At 40.5% G+C, this 17,918-nt stretch overlaps 1 protein-coding gene across 1 annotated transcript in view; it reads left to right on the top strand.

Annotated features, from left to right (window-relative positions):
• Nucleotides 1–17,918, top strand: part of MCTP2 (multiple C2 and transmembrane domain containing 2) — a 646,489-nt gene that overhangs the window by 490,711 nt on the left and 137,860 nt on the right. The window contains 4 exon segments of the mRNA XM_082736421.1: nucleotides 11,182–11,324; nucleotides 12,110–12,186; nucleotides 12,707–12,818; nucleotides 16,791–16,826. Coding sequence (XP_082592547.1) covers nucleotides 11,182–11,324; nucleotides 12,110–12,186; nucleotides 12,707–12,818; nucleotides 16,791–16,826 — 368 coding nt within the window.

Here is a 17,918-nt window from a genome sequence, read left to right as displayed (position 1 = left end):
GTCCATTAATCTGAGCATTTCAAGGTTCTCATTATAGAATTGCAGCTGGCAATATCTCCCTCTGTTGCTCACCCACCAATAGCATATTACATGGTCTACTTTCCACTTCTCACCTACGTTGTGTGTAGATTTTATCTTTGTTAATTTGATAGAGGAAAAAGTATTATATTTGTTTCAATTTCTATTAGTAATTTTGGTCCCTCAGATGCGTTTGGTTATGAGCTATCTGCTTCTCTTTTGTGCAAACCCGTTCTATCTGTTACTGCCACTCATTCTTCTGTTCTCTAGGTATATTCCAGTATATTTTTCTAATTTCCCATTTGCTTTCTAAATTGTTTATAAAATTTTGTTGCAAAATTCTTTTCAAGTCTTCCAATCCTATTCTAGAGAGTTTCTTCCTTTGTTTTTATAAGGGCCTTTCTTTCTTGAAAGGGGTACACTCCAACCTATATTTATTCTCGTTGCTGTTTTTTTTGACATTTTTCTTTTATCTCTTTGATCTGTCTCAAGCTTAATTTTTGATTTTCTGGCTCAGAGTGGAAACTTAGATTTACTTTTTGCCAAATGGCTATTTAATTAGCAAGGACTAAATATTCCTTTCCCTAATGATTTGATTGCCACTTTTTAATTGTGTATTAAAATGTAATACACATTAGGGTCGCTTCTTGGATTTCTCTTTGAACCCTACAGATGTTTTGTTTTGTTTCTGTTCATATGCCAGCACCACACCAGTGTTACTGTATCAAAGGATCACAATCAGTACTCTTTTGCAAAACCTGGGGTTTGCTTCACGTTGGAGTACCTTCTCTGAACACCAGATGGCGTGAGATCACTGGCTTGCTCTGTGCAAGCAACAGAAACCCAGCCATCCAGTGTATAGTCATTCAAGAGTCAACTTGAGACTTTCAGCGAGGCAGACCCCCGTCTGAAATCACAGGAAGTGGTTGGCTTTTCTCTGCTTGCTGGGTTGTGCCAACCTGCCAAGCTACCTCAGCAAGTAAGTGGGGCTGATTTTTTTTTAATTTTATTTATTTATTTGACAGAGAAAGATCACAAGTAGGCAGAGAGAGAGAGAGAGAGGGAAGCAGGCTCCCCACTGAGCAGAGAGCCTGATGCAGGACTCGATCCCAGGACCCTGAGATCATCACCTGAGCCGAAGGCAGTGGAGAACCCACTGAGCCACCCAGGTGCCCCAGTGGGGCTGATTTTTGAAACCCGTTTCTGTTGATAACCTTTCCCATTTTGATACTGAGCATCCTTGGTCGGCCGTGTTTCTCTGTAGAGCCTTAATGTGTTCCCACAATGGAACCCTTTCCTCGGGAGATCTCCATTGTACTTTGTTTTGGGGTTCTGTGCCTCCTGACCAGCTTATTAGAAGGTCTTGGTACTCTTCTGTTTTATAGAGTCGGTTAAGCTCTTCCTTCAGGGGGATCCTGTCCCAATTCATAGGAAGTGCCTTGGACCGAGACCAGCATGTTTCCTGTATCTGCTGCACATAACAAACGGCCTTACATCCAACTGAAGATCATTGACTTGAACTTAATGTAGCATGTCTTCCATTTAGTGGACAGGGGCTTCTCCAGACTGAGTGGGGTGATTTTATTTATTTGACAGACAGATCACAAGCAGGCAGAGAGGCAGAGAGAGAGGGGAGGGAAGCAGGCTCCCTGCTGAGCAGAGAGCCCAATGCAGGGCTTGATCCCAGGACCCTGAGATCATGACCTGAGCCGAAGGCAGAGGCTTGAACCCACAGAGCCCTCCAGGCGCCCCCAGAGTGAGTGGTTTTATCAGATGCTCATTTCTGTGTCAATACAACACGGTCCCCATTGCATGCTATGTTTTCAGGAGTTTTGTTTCCTGACTCCGTTTCATCGTGAGGTTGATCTGCTGTGTTCTGCTGCAGGGTGTGTGGGCGTTTTATACAGAGAATTAAGTTCAGAGGGGGCATCCATATATCTCTGTACGTCCTGTGACTTCCTTGGGGTGTAGTTGAGATCGTCGTCCTATCACGCCATCATCACACCTCAGACACACCTGGCACGCTGAAGTTGAGGCAGAGAACACAGCATGTGATGGTGAAGGTGATTATTCCAGAAGCCATCCCCATGTAACCAGCTACCACAAAGCTTAGCAACCCCAAACCACCCCATGCTCATGAATTCCGGGCGTGGAAATTTCCACAAGGCCCGCTGGGAATGGCTTCTCTGCCACACGCCATCTGCCACATCTACTGGGAAGACTTGAAGGTTGAGAACGTCTCGCCTGTTGGGAGTGATCATCTGGGGGCTTGAAGCCCTGTTTGCGCCAATGTTGGGAACCTGCTGGAAGACCAGGTCTGTTCCACTCGAGGCCACTCTGTGAAACACTGTGGCTCAGAGTTGTCATGCCTCTGATGTGTGAGTGTAGGGCACAAGGCAGGAGCTGGATCCCCCCCGTGTGGCCCAGCCTTGGAAGGAAAACCGTGTGACTTTCTCCACGCTGCATTGGCTGGAGCCGTCATCCTGATTCAGAGGGAGGGGACAGGTGAGGCTTTAAAGTTGCTCTAGTTACGAAGACTTCATACAGACGTCGATCTGAGTCTGAGGCTTGGCTCTGGGAACTCACTAACTTTCCTCATCTTTCAAACAACAACATAAATAATGCTACCCCTTCCAGCTTTGGGAGGATTAAATGAGAGCATGACCGCCATTAATGTCATGGCCAAGCTCCCATCCTTTGTCTCTTCTCCGTGGAGGCTGCTGTCTCTTTCGTTACATTTAAACTTATGCTCCTATTCTAAGTTTATCTGGGTCCTTCATAGTTTGATGTGACAGGGACAGTCCTAACTGATGCAGGAAGCAGAGGTTGACACCCTTGTGTGCTTTGGACCGAAAACACGGCTGTAAACATCGCTCAATGACCACTTCGCCAAAAGCCAATTTGTCCAATAATCTGTTCACCAAATGGCCCATTAACCAATTTTCTGAAATTGTCAGTATACTGATAATGTTTTCCTTTAATCCATATTTATAAAATGGTATGTATAAGGTTATGAGATGAGAACTTTTAAACACAGCTGAAGGTTCCTGGGTCATGTTTGTTAATTGGTTTATGAAGACGGAATGAAAACAGAATTTTAAATATTTGTCAGTCCAAAAATAAAATAAAATAAAATAAAATAAAATAAAATAAAATAAAATAAAATAAAATAAAGGGGGAGTGATTGGACATGCCATAGTTTAGACTGCAGAGCCCAGAAAGGGATGAATGACAGGACAGAAAAGAAGATATTAGGGGGAAGGTGGATATGGAGCGAAGCCTGGGTGTGGGGTAGGTGGACCTGAAAAACGTTTAGGGAGGTTGTGGTGCAAGGGGGAGTCTGAAGGTCCCAGAAGGACTTTACTTCCAACAGCTCTATTAGGTCCCACTCACTTACTCCATATAAACTTATAAATAGTCAAAAATAAGCAAGTTTTTGTTGAACTTCATAAAAAGTTAAACAAGCTTTAGTAAAACTGGTTAAGTTCGGATCATTGACCCCACTGTCAATTGGTCATTAGAAATTGTTTCCGATACTAGATTTTGATAAATGGCTTTACCACCACGTTGCAGGGGCCCACGTTGCATGGGCAGGTGTTGAGCAAAGTGCCATTGAGGCATTTCATGGCAGGCTCCCTTAGAGGAGAGGGGTCCGACATATTCAGAAGAAAACTTCAGGAATAGCTCAACTAAGAGGTGCTAAGTGGCAGAACACAAACAGCAAAACACTAAAATGGTTGGGTAGGAAACTGTTCTTTTGTGCTTGGTAAGAAGAGAACAGCTCCAGGAAGCATGCAGCCGCCATTTTCCAGAATGATGAGGGCGAGGGTGATTCTGAGAATAAGTACGTTCCCTTTATTTAATTCTTGTTTCTTCTTTCCCACGTGACTGAGGAGGAATGCCCTCTGAATTCCCCTAAAAGCCCACTGTGGTTGCTGAAGGTCAGAACTTGACGTGCAAATCTGAGCGTCCCCGCAAGGGGGCAGCAGCAGCTGTTCAAAAATCCTCGCTGGCTGTTTTTTCTGGGAATCCGATCTGGCTCTTACTTCGGCAGCCTCAAAGAAAGTCAGAACTTACAGGTCTCCTATAAAAATGGCCCAGCCTCGGTTCTTTTTCTGCCAAGAAGAGAAATTCTAAACATGTATAATATTGGAAAGATTCTAAATGCATGCTTATAAATAGTTTGATTAGTCACTTATTACTCTTAAGTGGGAGGATAAAAAAACATCAAATTTATACTTTTCTTGTTTCCAGATATTGTTTATACAGGATGAATTCATTGATGTGTATCTCAGTTTCCCTAAAGACTTGGCAAATAATTGTTGTCTTGTGTCCACTCTTAAGATCGCCTAGCCAAAGTTATCGGATATTAAAATAATGTGAACTTAATGCAAACATGTGGAGATAATTTATTTTCACAAACAAATAACTTCTCTGAGAAGTGCATTTAATTAGGAAACTTTTCTAGCCTGACAGCCTTTCTTTTTTATGGCTGACATGTTTTTGCTTGACCAATGAGCTTTGCTGATAGCAAATGAGGAGGTTCTTGCCTACAAATATTACGTTTGCATGGATTTTTATTTTAAATGAGGAATGCTAGTTTTTAAAAGGCATATTTTATTTATATGCACAAATATACACATAAATGACCATTGAGCTGATCTGTAGAAATATATTTATGGGCACAAAGGAGACTGAAATGTTATTGACCGAAGAAAGCAAGTAAAAATATAATATGAAGGCTTGTTCTTTTTAAGATTTTATTTATCAGAGAGAGAGAGAGTGTGTGGGCACTAAGTGGGGGAGGGGCAGAGGGAGAGGAAGAGAGAGAACCTCAAGCAGGTTCCCTGCTGAGTGTAGAGCACAACATGGGGCTTGATTTCACCACTCCGAGATCATCATCTGAGCTGAAACCAGGAGTCAGAACCTCAACTGACTGAGCTATTCAGGCGCCCCAAGGCTGGTTCCTTTTTTTTCCCCCCAAAGATTTTATTTATTTATTTGTCAGAGAGAGGAAGAGAGAGAGAACAAGCAAACACAAGCAGGGGGAGTGGCAGGCAGAGGCAGAGAGAGAAGCAGGCTCCATGCCAAGCAAGGAGCCCGATGTGGGACTCGATCCTAGGACCGTGGGATCATGACCTGAGCGGAAGGCAGCGGTTTAACCGACTGAGCCACCCAGGTGTCTCGCCTTTTTTGTGAAGTGCTTGAGTGTGTGTGTAAAGTCTGGGTGCATATCACTGTATTACTAGACTGTAGTAATTTTCTTTCCTTTTAGTGCATCTTATATTTCTGCTTCTCGACCATGGCCATGAGTTACAGTATAAAAAAACAAAGAGAAGTTTGTAATTATAGCTTCATTGCAGACTTATTTTATTGGCATATTAGATGATTCTTGAACCAGTCAATACGATATGGTCTGTTCTACTTATCAATTCTGTTGCTTCTGACCCTTTTTCCCCCTCTATAACTCTCTCAGTGTGGCAGTAGATAAATAAAATGCCAAGAGAACAAATATGGTTCTTGATGACTCTCTCCTTGAGATGTCCTGTGTCCTCTCTGAGCTGTCATTTTCTCCAGATTATATATGCAATATGATCTGAAATCCTCAATGAATAACATTAGGATGGTAGGTAGAGAGGTAGCCAATACCCATGAATGCTTAGTACTATTTAGTTCTTAATACAATCCTTTCTTTCTGGGAAAGCTCCGATTGTTTCAGGGAAATGTCCTCAAATCAATGGGATCTTGTAAGAAGTCTGTATGGAATTTTCTATTCAATTTCAGAAAAAAAAAAGTAATAGAAATTTCACAGCATTAGAGAGGGCTATAGAAGGAGATTACAGAGACAAATTGGTACATGTTATCTTGGATAGATAAAATAAACGAATGTTTCATTAACACTGCATATGTTGTTCTGTACTCATCCCTTTTTAAATTACTGGAGTAGTAATACTAAAAATAATAGCAATTGCTATGGGACTTTCTCAGCAAATGGCTAGAGACTATGATTGAAGTATATTGGGTCATTCAGCTCTTGAGATGATCCTAAATGCTTAGTGTATATTTTTTAAGATTTTATTTATTTATTTGAGAGAGAGCCTAAGCAGAGGGAAGGGGCAGAGGCAGAAGCAGACTCCCTACTAAGTAGGTATCCCGATGTGGGGATCCATCCCAGCACCCTGGGAACATGACCTGAGCCGAAGGCAGATGCTTAACCCACTGAGCCACGCAGACACCCAGGTTGATACATTTTTTAGAAACAAGTGAAGATCGTAAGACATAAGGAAACAGTAAAATTGCCCAAGGAAGGAAGTGGGATTTTACGAAAAGGAAGTTAAGGAAAGGCAGGTAAGGGCTTTTTGCTCTTATACCGTCTTATTTCAAATGTCGTGCTTTCCTGGACCACATATTTCTAATACCTGTACCATGCACATTAGACAAGTTTGGGGCATCCATCTTACTTTCTAGATCTTTGATTTGGAGGAATCTCCTATTACGTTCATAGAGGCTCCTAGTAAAATGGTTTTTATGTAGAAATAAGTTTCTGAGACACAAGGTAGAAAAGTTTTGAGGTGTTGGTATTGTCCGAACGTCGTTCTTAGCAGACGTCAGTATTCCAAGGAAGGAAGTGGTAAACAGCTTCTCCCTTGGTTTTGTTGACCACAGAGCATCCCTCCAGGTGAGGTTCTGAGGGGCACAGTCGGTGAAGCCCCAGATTGCCTGCTCTTGTGGTCTGGGTCTTCTTGCTTGGCCTTCCAGCGCCCTGGGGCGGCCTTATCTCAACCAGCAGCTTTTCTTGCTTTTGTGAGTTTCTTCTGCCTCCTACATAATAAGCGGCTACCAGATTTATATTTCTAAAGCTAGGCTCAGATCATTTTTACTCTCCTGTTCATACCTAAACCTGACTTTCCGTCCCTCCTTACACTGAAATAATTCCAGATGGACGAAGGATTCATGTGTAAAAACTGAAAAACTACAAGATTAGTGGAAGGAAACATAGCTGAGCTAATTTAAAATCCTATAGTGAGAAAATTTCTTCCGAGCAGAATGTCAAACGACAAAGCCATAAATAAAACTTTGGTAAATTTAACTAAATAAAACTGGAAAAAAAAAAAAACTTACTGCAAGAAATAGCTTAAGCATAAACAAATTATGACAAGATTTATAGCCAGTGGCTGATTTCTATAATTAAAGACTCATTCAAATCCTGAAACAAATAACCATGAGATCTTAGAAAAATGGACAAATGATATGCATGCGAATTTCCCTGACAGAGAAATAGAAACGTAGGTCACTAAAATATGAAAAGATCCTAAGCTTTAGTCAACATGTCAAAATTAGAGAAAAATAGAGATACCATTTTTCCATCTGCTGTTCTTTTAAAACAAAGACATATAACATCCAGTTTTGGGGAGCATGCAAAGAAACAATTACAAAACATATACTCTTGGTAGGTATTTAAATTTGACAAACTTTGGAAGAACAATGTGACGATGTCTGTCCAAACCAGGAAAGGTTTGGCTGTTCATGTGCCCTGGGGTTCCGAAGTTAAAAATTCCCTCTGAATATACTCGTGCACTCCAAGAGAGTCATACAAGAATACTTAGTGCTGTATTGTTTGCACTAGTAAAAAAGAAAAAAAAATGGAAGTGGTATGAATACCCATTATTTGGTGGCTGGTTACATAAGTAATGATAATTTATGAGTGGGCTAAAAAAAAAAAAATCCTTGGTGAACCTGTATTTTTTTTGGTTTTGTTTTATTTTGCTTTGTAAAAGCATGAAGTCCAAGGCATATAAGTTGATTACATTCGAATTCAAATCAATTCTTGTATTTTTTTCCTATGATGAACCTACAAAACCAGAGTATTAGGAGAATGGGAATGAGGAAAGTCTGAGAGAGTAGTGTAGAGACTCTCTTTTTCATTCATACCTTCCCGAGACTAGTGTGTGTCTAATATGTGTGTGAAGAAATTTAAAAAAAAAAAAAAAAGAGTCAAAAAGAAAAAGAACAGAAAACACAAAACCATCCTGTATTTCTTACAGAACAGAACTAAACTCCTTGTTTTGTTATTTTAAAGCACTTTGGGCTCTGACTCAAACCTGCCTTTTCAACTTCATTTCTCGTTATATTTTTTCCCACTGAGTTCCCAGGTCAGTTGAAATGCCACCCTTATCTCAACCAACAACTTTTATCTCAGCCTCCATGGGCTGAGGACCCGCCCCCGCCACCCCGGAGCTCATCTCTCCTACCTGTGAGCTATGAGCTAGCATCACCCCCGAGTTCAGTTCTGTTCTGACACTCATCCCTTGGGCCTTGTGTTCTATTTACGGTGTGCCTGCTGCCCGCCAGGGGCAGGAGCCTGGGCCGAAGCAGGCCCCTGGGACTGCCGGACCTCCGAGCCCCTCCTCATTGTGCCTAGCACTGAGCCAGGCTCTGAAGTCAGCCGTTCATGTCTGTGGCACGTGAGCCACAGACTCATGTCTGCGGGCTTGACAGGGCATTGTGTCATTGAGCAGGGGCAGAGACAAGCACAGCCACGTGCTGCAGCATTTTTGGAGGACCAGGGAATGGTCGTTAGTCTGTGTTTTGGCAAGCTTTGACCCCCGGGGTGTTGGGAGGGCAGCAGGAAACGCAGGCCTAGGCTGCTTCACACCTAGCTCGTCTCAATCTGAGGTTGTGTGGGACCTCCGTTGGATCCACAGGGCAGAACTGGGGGGCCGTGCCGGGACGCAGGCGCCCTTCTGGCCTCCTGGCTTTTTCTTCTCTTCCCAGAGTGCCACGCTCCCTCGCTCCCTCTTTCTTTCAAAGAACCTCATTGTTAATGAAGCTCCTAGTGAAAAAGGTTAAAGTCCAGCCATTCAGGTGTCATCTCATCATGTGCATAATCGGGGAGTTGCATTCTTGAGCCGCGGACCCCTTTTCAGAACCTGCCTAGTTGAGATGTCACTTTCCTGACGGTGAGGCACTTAGGCTCCCGGAGAAAATCACAGTGTGCTCCCCCTTTCTCAAATTCTCCCTAACAATTAACGCCACACTAACTTGACACCCTCTTTCCTTGTTTGGCTTTGTAAACCCTGGTCCCTTTTTCTATTAATTCCAGACATTAATATTTTCTTTCACGCAACTGACGCCATTCACCCGTGAAACCGTTTGAACATTATGTAGCTGTCAAGATGCCTGGGGATTACCCAGTATGCTTTGCCTGTGAGAAAGTGACACCACCGAGGCCTGGGTTTGAGATGTTTATTTTGAGAGTACGCTGACAAGCATGAAGGCCTGATCCCAGAGTGGCAATTTCATTTAATTAAAGGCCTCTTTTTTATTATAGTTTTCCCCTGCTTTATATATATATATAAATATATATATCCGAATGATGGTTAAAGTCTGACTTGCCAGAGGTGTTCTCATGTACTGTAAAGGGGGGGGGTTGCTCACTCACTAGTGACTACTGCACTGGATGGCTGTGAAGGCGTCCCTTTTTACTATCCTGCTCACAGCTGCCAGCAAACACTGGGTGTGTGCGTGTGTGTCCCTGTGTGTCCAAGTCTTTATAAAATAAAGACTGCCAAGGGCTTCGGTCCCCGTGTTGCCCAACTTACAATGCGAGAGTCGAATAAGTATGTTTGTACGTGTATGGTTTCATTTCTTTGTCTTAGAGCTGGTAGGCTTGCCATGCCAGAAGGCTACCATCCAGATGATACCTTGGGTCACCCGTGAAGGCTTCTCAACAATGTGTTTGATCTTGCTTTCTAGGGAAATCCCTTTCTGGTAAAGTAGTTGGCGAAGGGATCACATTTGGGGTCAGTCATTTTTAATACAGCAGCTAAATAGAAACCAACCCCCCAAACCCTCCCCCAAAAACAAAAAGCAGAGCTAATGAAAATAAAAGCTTAAAGTAATGAAGGATGGGTATTAATGACTTAGTAAAGGTTTGCAGCCGAGCAGCCTAATTAGTTTTTGAGATAATATCTTTCGCTACTTTGGCTTGACTTTATAGCAGGAATTCACGTCTGTAAACATATGGGACCTGTGCTGGGCACCGTCCGCGGCACCTGGGGTGTATGTCAGAGAATATATGTTGGTCTTTGTGTACTTATCATGATTGTTTCACAGTCCATTATAATAGTCTAACTCCTCAAATGAGATTTTTCCCGTCTTTGTGGCGTTATTGGCCGGCCTTCAGGCCTCTCCTCACCGATTGTTCATTCATTTGTGCCTTCTTTCTTCACCGTCCCCAGGGTGTTCAGACACAAGTGTGTCCCAAATATGGTGACATACTTAGAGCCATGCACGGACATGCACAACAGAGAAATCACAGCGTGTGTTCACAGCCACCTCCCCCCCCCTCCAAACCGATCTGGAAGTAGGGAGGAGGGTTTGTCCTCAGCCCTTCTTTCTGCTTGGGATATCGTAGCTGGAGGGACATGACTCATTCTTCTTGGCGTCTGTTTCAAAGCTCCCTGGGGAGGAGCTGGGCGGGCCAGGGGTGTCGGCCCTGAGGCCAGCTGAGGGCCTGGCTGGGGTAGCGTTCAGCTGGCCAGGGGCGAGACAATGTTCACTGGCTTTGCTGCAGGTGCAGGAGGCTGTGAAGAATGGCAACTTTTAATCTCTCTGCCCCCTGGTTCCAGTCTTCGTCCTGTGGCCCCATCTTTTGAGCCAGTGTATCCCAGAGATTGATTGATTTATTATGATTATATCCAAAAGTACAGAGTTCTGTTGAGTCAGCCATCTGGCCAAGTGTTTGAAAATGGTTTTTTTCCCTTTTCACGGACTTGCTGCCCTTCTTGGGAGGGGTGGGCTTCTCCCCAGGACTCCTGACACCGTCGGCTGGTGCTGGTGAATTTTGTTTCTGGAATTTTTGTGGGTGGTGTAGTGATGAAATACTCAGAAGGAAACCAAACAGAAAAAGCTCAAGGAGCCCATTTGTATTCTACCACGAAAGGCAAAGAAGAATCAGTCATTTACCCCAAATTGTTTCATTTTTCTCTCCTCTCCACCTCTGGGGCTTTCAATCCCTGCACAGGGAGACATTTGTCCTAGGTGCACTCCGTGAAATGCTTTGAGCCAAGGGGAGTGTGGAAAGAATCTTTACTTAATGGAGATCCTGGGCTTTAACGTGTATTTTTAAAACCTGTCTTGTTCTCTTTTTTTCTTTTAAAGGCACAAGTGATCCCTATGTGAAATTTAAGCTGAACGGGAAGACGCTGTACAAAAGTAAAGTCATATATAAGAACTTGAACCCAGTTTGGGATGAGATAGTTGTACTTCCCATTCAGAGCCTTGATCAAAAGCTCCGTGTGAAGGTAATCACAGATGGCTTTCGAATCTGCTCTTTGGTTAAACACATGGATTTCTCAGCAATCTTTGCCCCCTTAAAAAGACCACGTCTCCCAATTCTTTTATTATTATTAAGCTCTGGGTGAAAAATATTAGTGTGGAAGGAATTATTTATACCCTTCATTGAAACTGTATGTTTTTCTCAGGTCAGTGGTCTATACTCCGCAGAAAATCAGAGTGGAAATAATATCTCCATTGATTGTATTTAAAGTTATTGCACGTGGAAGAATTATTACAGCTGGGGTAGTGACGACAAGTAGGAAAGCCTTTCTCATTAGGAATAACTTTATACTTAATAGAGCTGTAAGCTACCGGGTGTAAGCATCAATTGCTCTAACATCTGGGTTAAAACTGCATGAGTTGAGCGCAGGATAAGATTGCTACAGAAACTTTAGCAAATTTCTATTTAATTGGCAGATCTGCTCACCGTGGAAAATACTAAATTTTAATGAGACACCATTTAAACTACAGAGAGCATTCCATTGTGCGTAACATTTTAATGCACATGAATCCTGCCTTAAGAGTATTTTCTGCTGTTGTTTTGGCTGTGGTAGGCAAACATGGGCAAGTTTGAATAATCTTCCTTCTCACCATTGGCTTGGCTTAATGCCTCAACTGTATGGTGCTAATTATTTTTTAGATCTAGAAGACCGAATTCAGAATCCCCAGCCTGTCGCATATATTAATAGTAAAATAAATTTGGTTGGTTCACCTTATTAATGTGTGTTACTGACCTCTTCCCTCTTTGTAGGTATATGACCGAGATTTAACTACATCTGATTTCATGGGTTCTGCCTTTGTCGTTCTCAGGGATCTTGAGCTTAACAGGTATTGTGTTTTTACCTTCTAATTGTGATTTTTTGAATTTTAGAGGGAACTCAAGATAACGTTGAATGGCATGTGTTTAGATTTAAATGAAAAAAAAATCTGAATAAATGAAAGCGTGCTTTGAAATGTAAACTCTTCTATGATTTTAGCTTTTATCTCCTGAGTGTATGAGTCAGACACTTAGTCTTCTACAGCGTGTTCCAAAATGTGTATGGGATTTTGAACTGTTAATATGCAGGTTCATTAACCTACCTAACCTAAAAATAAGACAAGTATTTAAATTTTATTTGGGCAGTAAGAGAAAAGAATCCATTAACCAACTGTTGAATTAGGTAATGCCAAACAGCTCCCCTACTTTGAAGATGGTTGGGTTATTTTTACTGAATATGGTGCTTTTTAAACCTGGTGTCTCACTCTTCCTCCAAGGTAGGAGACTGTTTCTGTAAGCTCTCCAGGCATAGTCAGATTATATGGTAACTGCCCATAAGTGCTAACGTTATTCATTGCTTTTTGCTTGTAGAACGACTGAACATATTTTAAAATTGGAAGATCCAAACAGTTTAGAAGAGGACATGGGGGTGATTGTGTTAAATCTGAGCCTAGTGGTAAAACAGGGTGATTTCAAGAGACATGTAAGTGTGACCCTTTTGTTCTTTTCAAAATTCTTCACTGCAATTGTCCTTTGATAACTGGGTTACCAGATGGCTGGCATAAAAAATGATTATTTTTGGAGGGAAACAAATTAATTGTATCAAGATGTAAAGTACGATCTGTGGTTCTACGCACACTTTATTTTGGAATTCTGGAAAAAAACTCTTTAAGGAATGGTCTCTACTTTGGCTAAGGATGTGGATGTTGCTATTATTAAAATGCATGTGCTTTTCCTAAGTGGTAAGATTTCCATTAGCTATTTTCTTAGGTACTGGATGACTTAGACATTATTCAGTTATGCAAAGCAGTTCCCAGGATTTAATTATTACACTGTAAATTATTAAGGTGATCAAATACGTATTTGTAGCATTCCAGTTTATTTTGTTTTCTTTCAGCTATCACATTTTCTGTTGAGAGTACTTTCGGGAAGACATAAATTTTAATATCCTCTGATCTATTATCACAGGGATGTTTCTAGTTAATGCACGGCGTATAAGATCTCTCTAATACCAACAAAGCATTGGATTTTATGACGATTTGAGTGGAAGTGTGTTCTTATGAGCAGATCTGTGACTACAAATCATAACCTAGTTTTATATGCAGGGGTCAGGCCTGAGAATTCCAACAATTAAAATAAGAACAAAAAGCATCTTTGATCAGAACTTATTTGAAAGGTGTTTCTAAAGCCAACTAAAATATCTACTTGGAAAAGGACTAGAATGTGTTCAAATTTAAGCATGTTTAGACTCTGGTATGAAAATCTAAATTAGGCCTCCAGTACTACTTCTTGAATTCAGTCAGTGGGGTCAAATGAGGAGAATATACTTGATTTTGACATCACCTTTGCTTTTAGTTGTAATTTATTTTTATGGTGAAACTCAGGACTGATTTACTAGTAAACTCGCAGAAGATAGAGAGGGATAGCAAAGCTGAACAGTGCTCTGTTTTGTTTTTTTTTGTTGTTGGTTTTTTGTTTTGTTTTTTTTTTTTTTAGTGTCAGAAAGTCAACTCAGTCGTTGCTATTTTTAATTTGAATTCTTTACTTATGAGTGTTTAGTTGACAGTAACTGGGGGAAAAAGAAAAACCCTCCCATTTATTAATTTTTTTAGAGAAATAGTCCTTTGAAAACTGGAAACCTCAATAAAGCTGGTATTGTGGTGTTAGAGTATCTTAAATCGATGTTGAACATACACTTTTTTTCTTTTTTCTTTTTTCTGTGCAACATAGAAGGAGGGTTTTCCTTTGCTTCTCTCAGCCTGGACAGTATAGCTATTGGATTTGGTGTCGGTGTGTGTGGCCAGGGACGGGTTCCTTGAGCTGGACACCACACTAAAATAACAGGCCGTGTAAATAAGTACCAATGGCCCCATGATCAAGCAATTGCTACCTGATACATGCTGAAAATTTTCTTACATATGCAAATAGGGCTCGGGAAGTTGGATAATTTCTCAAGGAAGCAGCTGCCTAGGTCCTCCTGTTTCTGTAGCAATAGACTGTTTCTGTAAGGGCCCTTAACATCTATTTAGATATTGCCAAAATTTGGAATTTTAAAGTAACACCAGTTCAAATGCATTTCATATTGCAGAGGTATTAATACGAGGTGCTGCCTAAATGTGCTTTTGTCAAACATCTCAAAGAAAAAACTTTTCAGAGTCCCGAAAGGAGCCACACTTTTCATGTTACTGAGTTTAGCCCTTTTTCTCCTTGACTCCCTGGGCCCCTCCCCCACTTCTTTTCAAGAGTTTGCCAGACTGTGTATCTGCTCACCCCTGCATTTTCTCATTTTCTTTGTTCTTTGCTTGTCTGGTAGAGGTCTAGGGTACCATATATTTCTTGTGTATATATTTTATGGGGCATTATAATACAGAAAACCCTGCCTACTCTGATTTGTTCTGATCAGTAGTTTTATTTTTCTGTTTATGTATTTGGTCAACGTATCCTCAAGCAAGGAATCCTGTATCCAGGGCCGTGTGTGGTTGGTTATTCATCTTAATGCTGTGCCTATGGGGGTCTTTAGGATAGACCAGGTACCAGAAAATGTTTGTTCTTTTCACCATCTGAGTATTTAAAGACATCCTTGTGTGGGGTTTTTAAACGGCAATAACTCACACTCGAGAGTGGAAAGGTGAAATCATTCGATCAGGAATCACTTGTCTGTTAATTCCCACCGTGGGAGTCTTTGTCACTTGAGAACCAGACTGACAGCAATCTGAACACGAGCAGAATGTCAGTGAACTTACCCTCATGCCCAGCGCCCGGAGTGTACATGGCCATGGTACATAGAAGTGGAAGGCAGGTGCCAAGTGGAAGGCTGAGAAACCCACCACCCGTTTCTTTTCCTTGGGCTGTAGTTGGAATTGTGGGCTCCATCCTCAGACGGCCTGGATTGGAATCCCAGCTCTGATACTTTCATGCTTTGAGAAGTTAACGGATCAGGTCAATACACAGAATTACTTAACCTCTCTCAACTACAATTTCCTCACATGTGAAATGGAGATTTAAAAAAAAAAAAGTATTTTACAGGATTGTGAAGACGGAAATGATCAAATACAGTGTTTCGCATGGGGTAGACTGTCAATATATGGTAGTTCTTAGTAGTGGAATAAGCAGACAGGCATTTAATTTCTATTAATTTTTTTTCTGCATTTTGTGTATCTTTTATGATTGTTAAAAAAAAAAAAATCAAATGCATTCTATGGCAGAGAGCCCTAACTAGAAATGTGTACCTCTAGGATGGTAATTAATTTTGGTGATTGTTTGGGTATAACTATTTGTCAGTATGATGTTAGGAAAATAGAAAAAGAACTGACTTTAATACCCAGATTGTAATCTACAGCTCTGCAGCACATGGTAAATGTTGGGGGGGGGTATTTTTTTTTATTTTAATTTTATTTAATTAATTTATTTATTTTCAGTGGGAGGTGTTTTTAATTAAGAGTATTCAGGTCATTTTTCTACCAGTGTTTGTGGTTGCTGGTCACTGGAATGTAAGTGGATTTCCCCCAAAGACTATTTATTTTCTGGTTTCTAATTGATTGGGAAGACGTATTGGCAAAGTGGGTAAGGTCATTTGCCTAAAGGTATTTTTTTTCCTTTAAGCATAATAGGAAATGTGGTCTGCTCGATTAGATTTATAATTGCGCTGTAATCTCCCAAATTTATCCAAGTTTGAACATCCAGTTAGCTGGTTAACCAGCCAGAGTAGAGCTTCGCCGTCCTGGACGGTGACAGGGATAATGAGAGGATTTTGCTAGGAAAGAATTTTAATTGTAGACAAAATTCAGCAGCCTTAGCATGACAAATGAGAGATCAAAAGAGAACAGTGGTGAAGTTACTTGCTGTTCAGAAAATTTGTTCTACCCTCCCTTGGTGCTCTCTTAGCCTATTTTTCTTAATTGTACAGGAACAGCTCAGATTTATTTTTCCCTATTATTTTGAATATTGAGATTTGATCATTGGGGTAAATGGAGTGATTTTTTTTTTTAAGTTTCTAAAAGTATGGAAACCTAAACATGCACATTGTCCATGAACTTACTAAATATTTTTAGAATACTATCTGAATTTTTCAAGTAGGAGAAATCTGCCTTTGCAGATTTGCTTTTAGACATGATATGAGGGATCTTTAAGGCAATTCAAAGCATTTTAAAAATGAAGAGTCTTCTCATATTGAGAACTGGTACTTCTAGGATTGAGCAGTAGTCATTATGTCCTGTCTTCTGATTATTGAATACTAGGAGAAAACAATGTCACACAACAACAGAAATTGTATTTTTTTGTTTGTTTCTTTCTTTTTATTTTTTTGCTCAAATGTGTTTTCTCTTAAACCTCAGAACTCAGGTGTTCGTTGTTTGACTAGAGTGTGCACCATCTAACTAATGAATTATGTTATTAACGATTCTATTTCTTTCTTTGCTTTTGCCATTTTCCACCATTCGATGGACTCAATCCCTAGCGTTGGTCAAGTCGGAAGCGGTTAAGTGCCAGCAAGGTAAATATACTTGTTTATTTTCTTTACGTCATTTGGGGAAATTTCATCTTTGTGGCAATACACATGACTGGTATTACCCAATCTTTATGCATAGTAACAGAATTCTTTTCTTCTCACTATTGCTACTAATCAGAAGGAAACAGCCTCCCTTTTAAATTTCACTTAAAAAGGGCATAGCCAGATGTTTGAACTTAGACATGTGTTCGTGGTGACATTTTTTATGTACCAACCATGTTAGAATGTTACACTTCATTAAGCCTGGATTATTTGGAATATAGTGCTGTTAGAATTAGTCCTTTAGGAAGTTATATACCACTAGATGGAAACTAGCTTTGGTGTTGTAGGGGCAATGAAAAGATTCATCGAGAGGAATGTGTGGTATATTTTATAAATCTCTCTTGTATTAGTCCTATTTTTCTGTTTATTACCTTCTTTGCTGAAAGTTTCTTGATTTTTTCATGAAGTACCGGTGATTTTTTTTTTTTTTTTAACATTGCTGGTATCTTTTTAAGCAATCATAAACTGTTGTCCAATTTGTAAAAGCTCTCTGTGTACAAGGTAAGAAGACACTGTTAATCTATCTGGTTATTAAATCAGTAAGTCCTAGTGACTACATGTCAACAGTGATGTGAATATAAACAAAACCAAAAAAGTATTTGTAACTTTAATGTTGCTACTCTGCTACTTTTTAAGGAGATGTGGAGGTGACTGTGATGTGTGTGTGTGTGTGTGTGTGTGTGTCTGTGTAAGACAGAAAGAGACAGAATTGTCCCCTGACTAGCACTAGTCATTTGGGAAGAAAGACAAACTTTCCAAACCTTTTTTAAAATCCAGAGGACTCAAAGCCCACCTCTTACTAAAATGTGTATCCTTTGCATTTTATACGCTGTAAAAATGACCATGATAAGTTGTTTTGTTAACTAGTTCACTTAGTTTACAAGACTCTTTTTTCCCTTGTGTGTGTGTTTTTTCTGTTTTTGTTTGTTTGTTTGTTTAAGAAATAAAATTAAGAGACAATAAATAATAATGTGAAGCTGTCTCAAAAATTCCTCCCAACTTTTGTCTTATTCCTTTATAGTCACTAGAGGGTAG

This window comes from Mustela nivalis, assembly GCF_964662115.1.
Source record: "Mustela nivalis genome assembly, chromosome: 6".
In the NCBI taxonomy this organism is placed as follows: domain Eukaryota; kingdom Metazoa; phylum Chordata; class Mammalia; order Carnivora; family Mustelidae; genus Mustela; species Mustela nivalis.
Note: the sequence above shows the minus strand (reverse complement) of the source record. Positions and strands in the feature narration are given on the sequence as shown.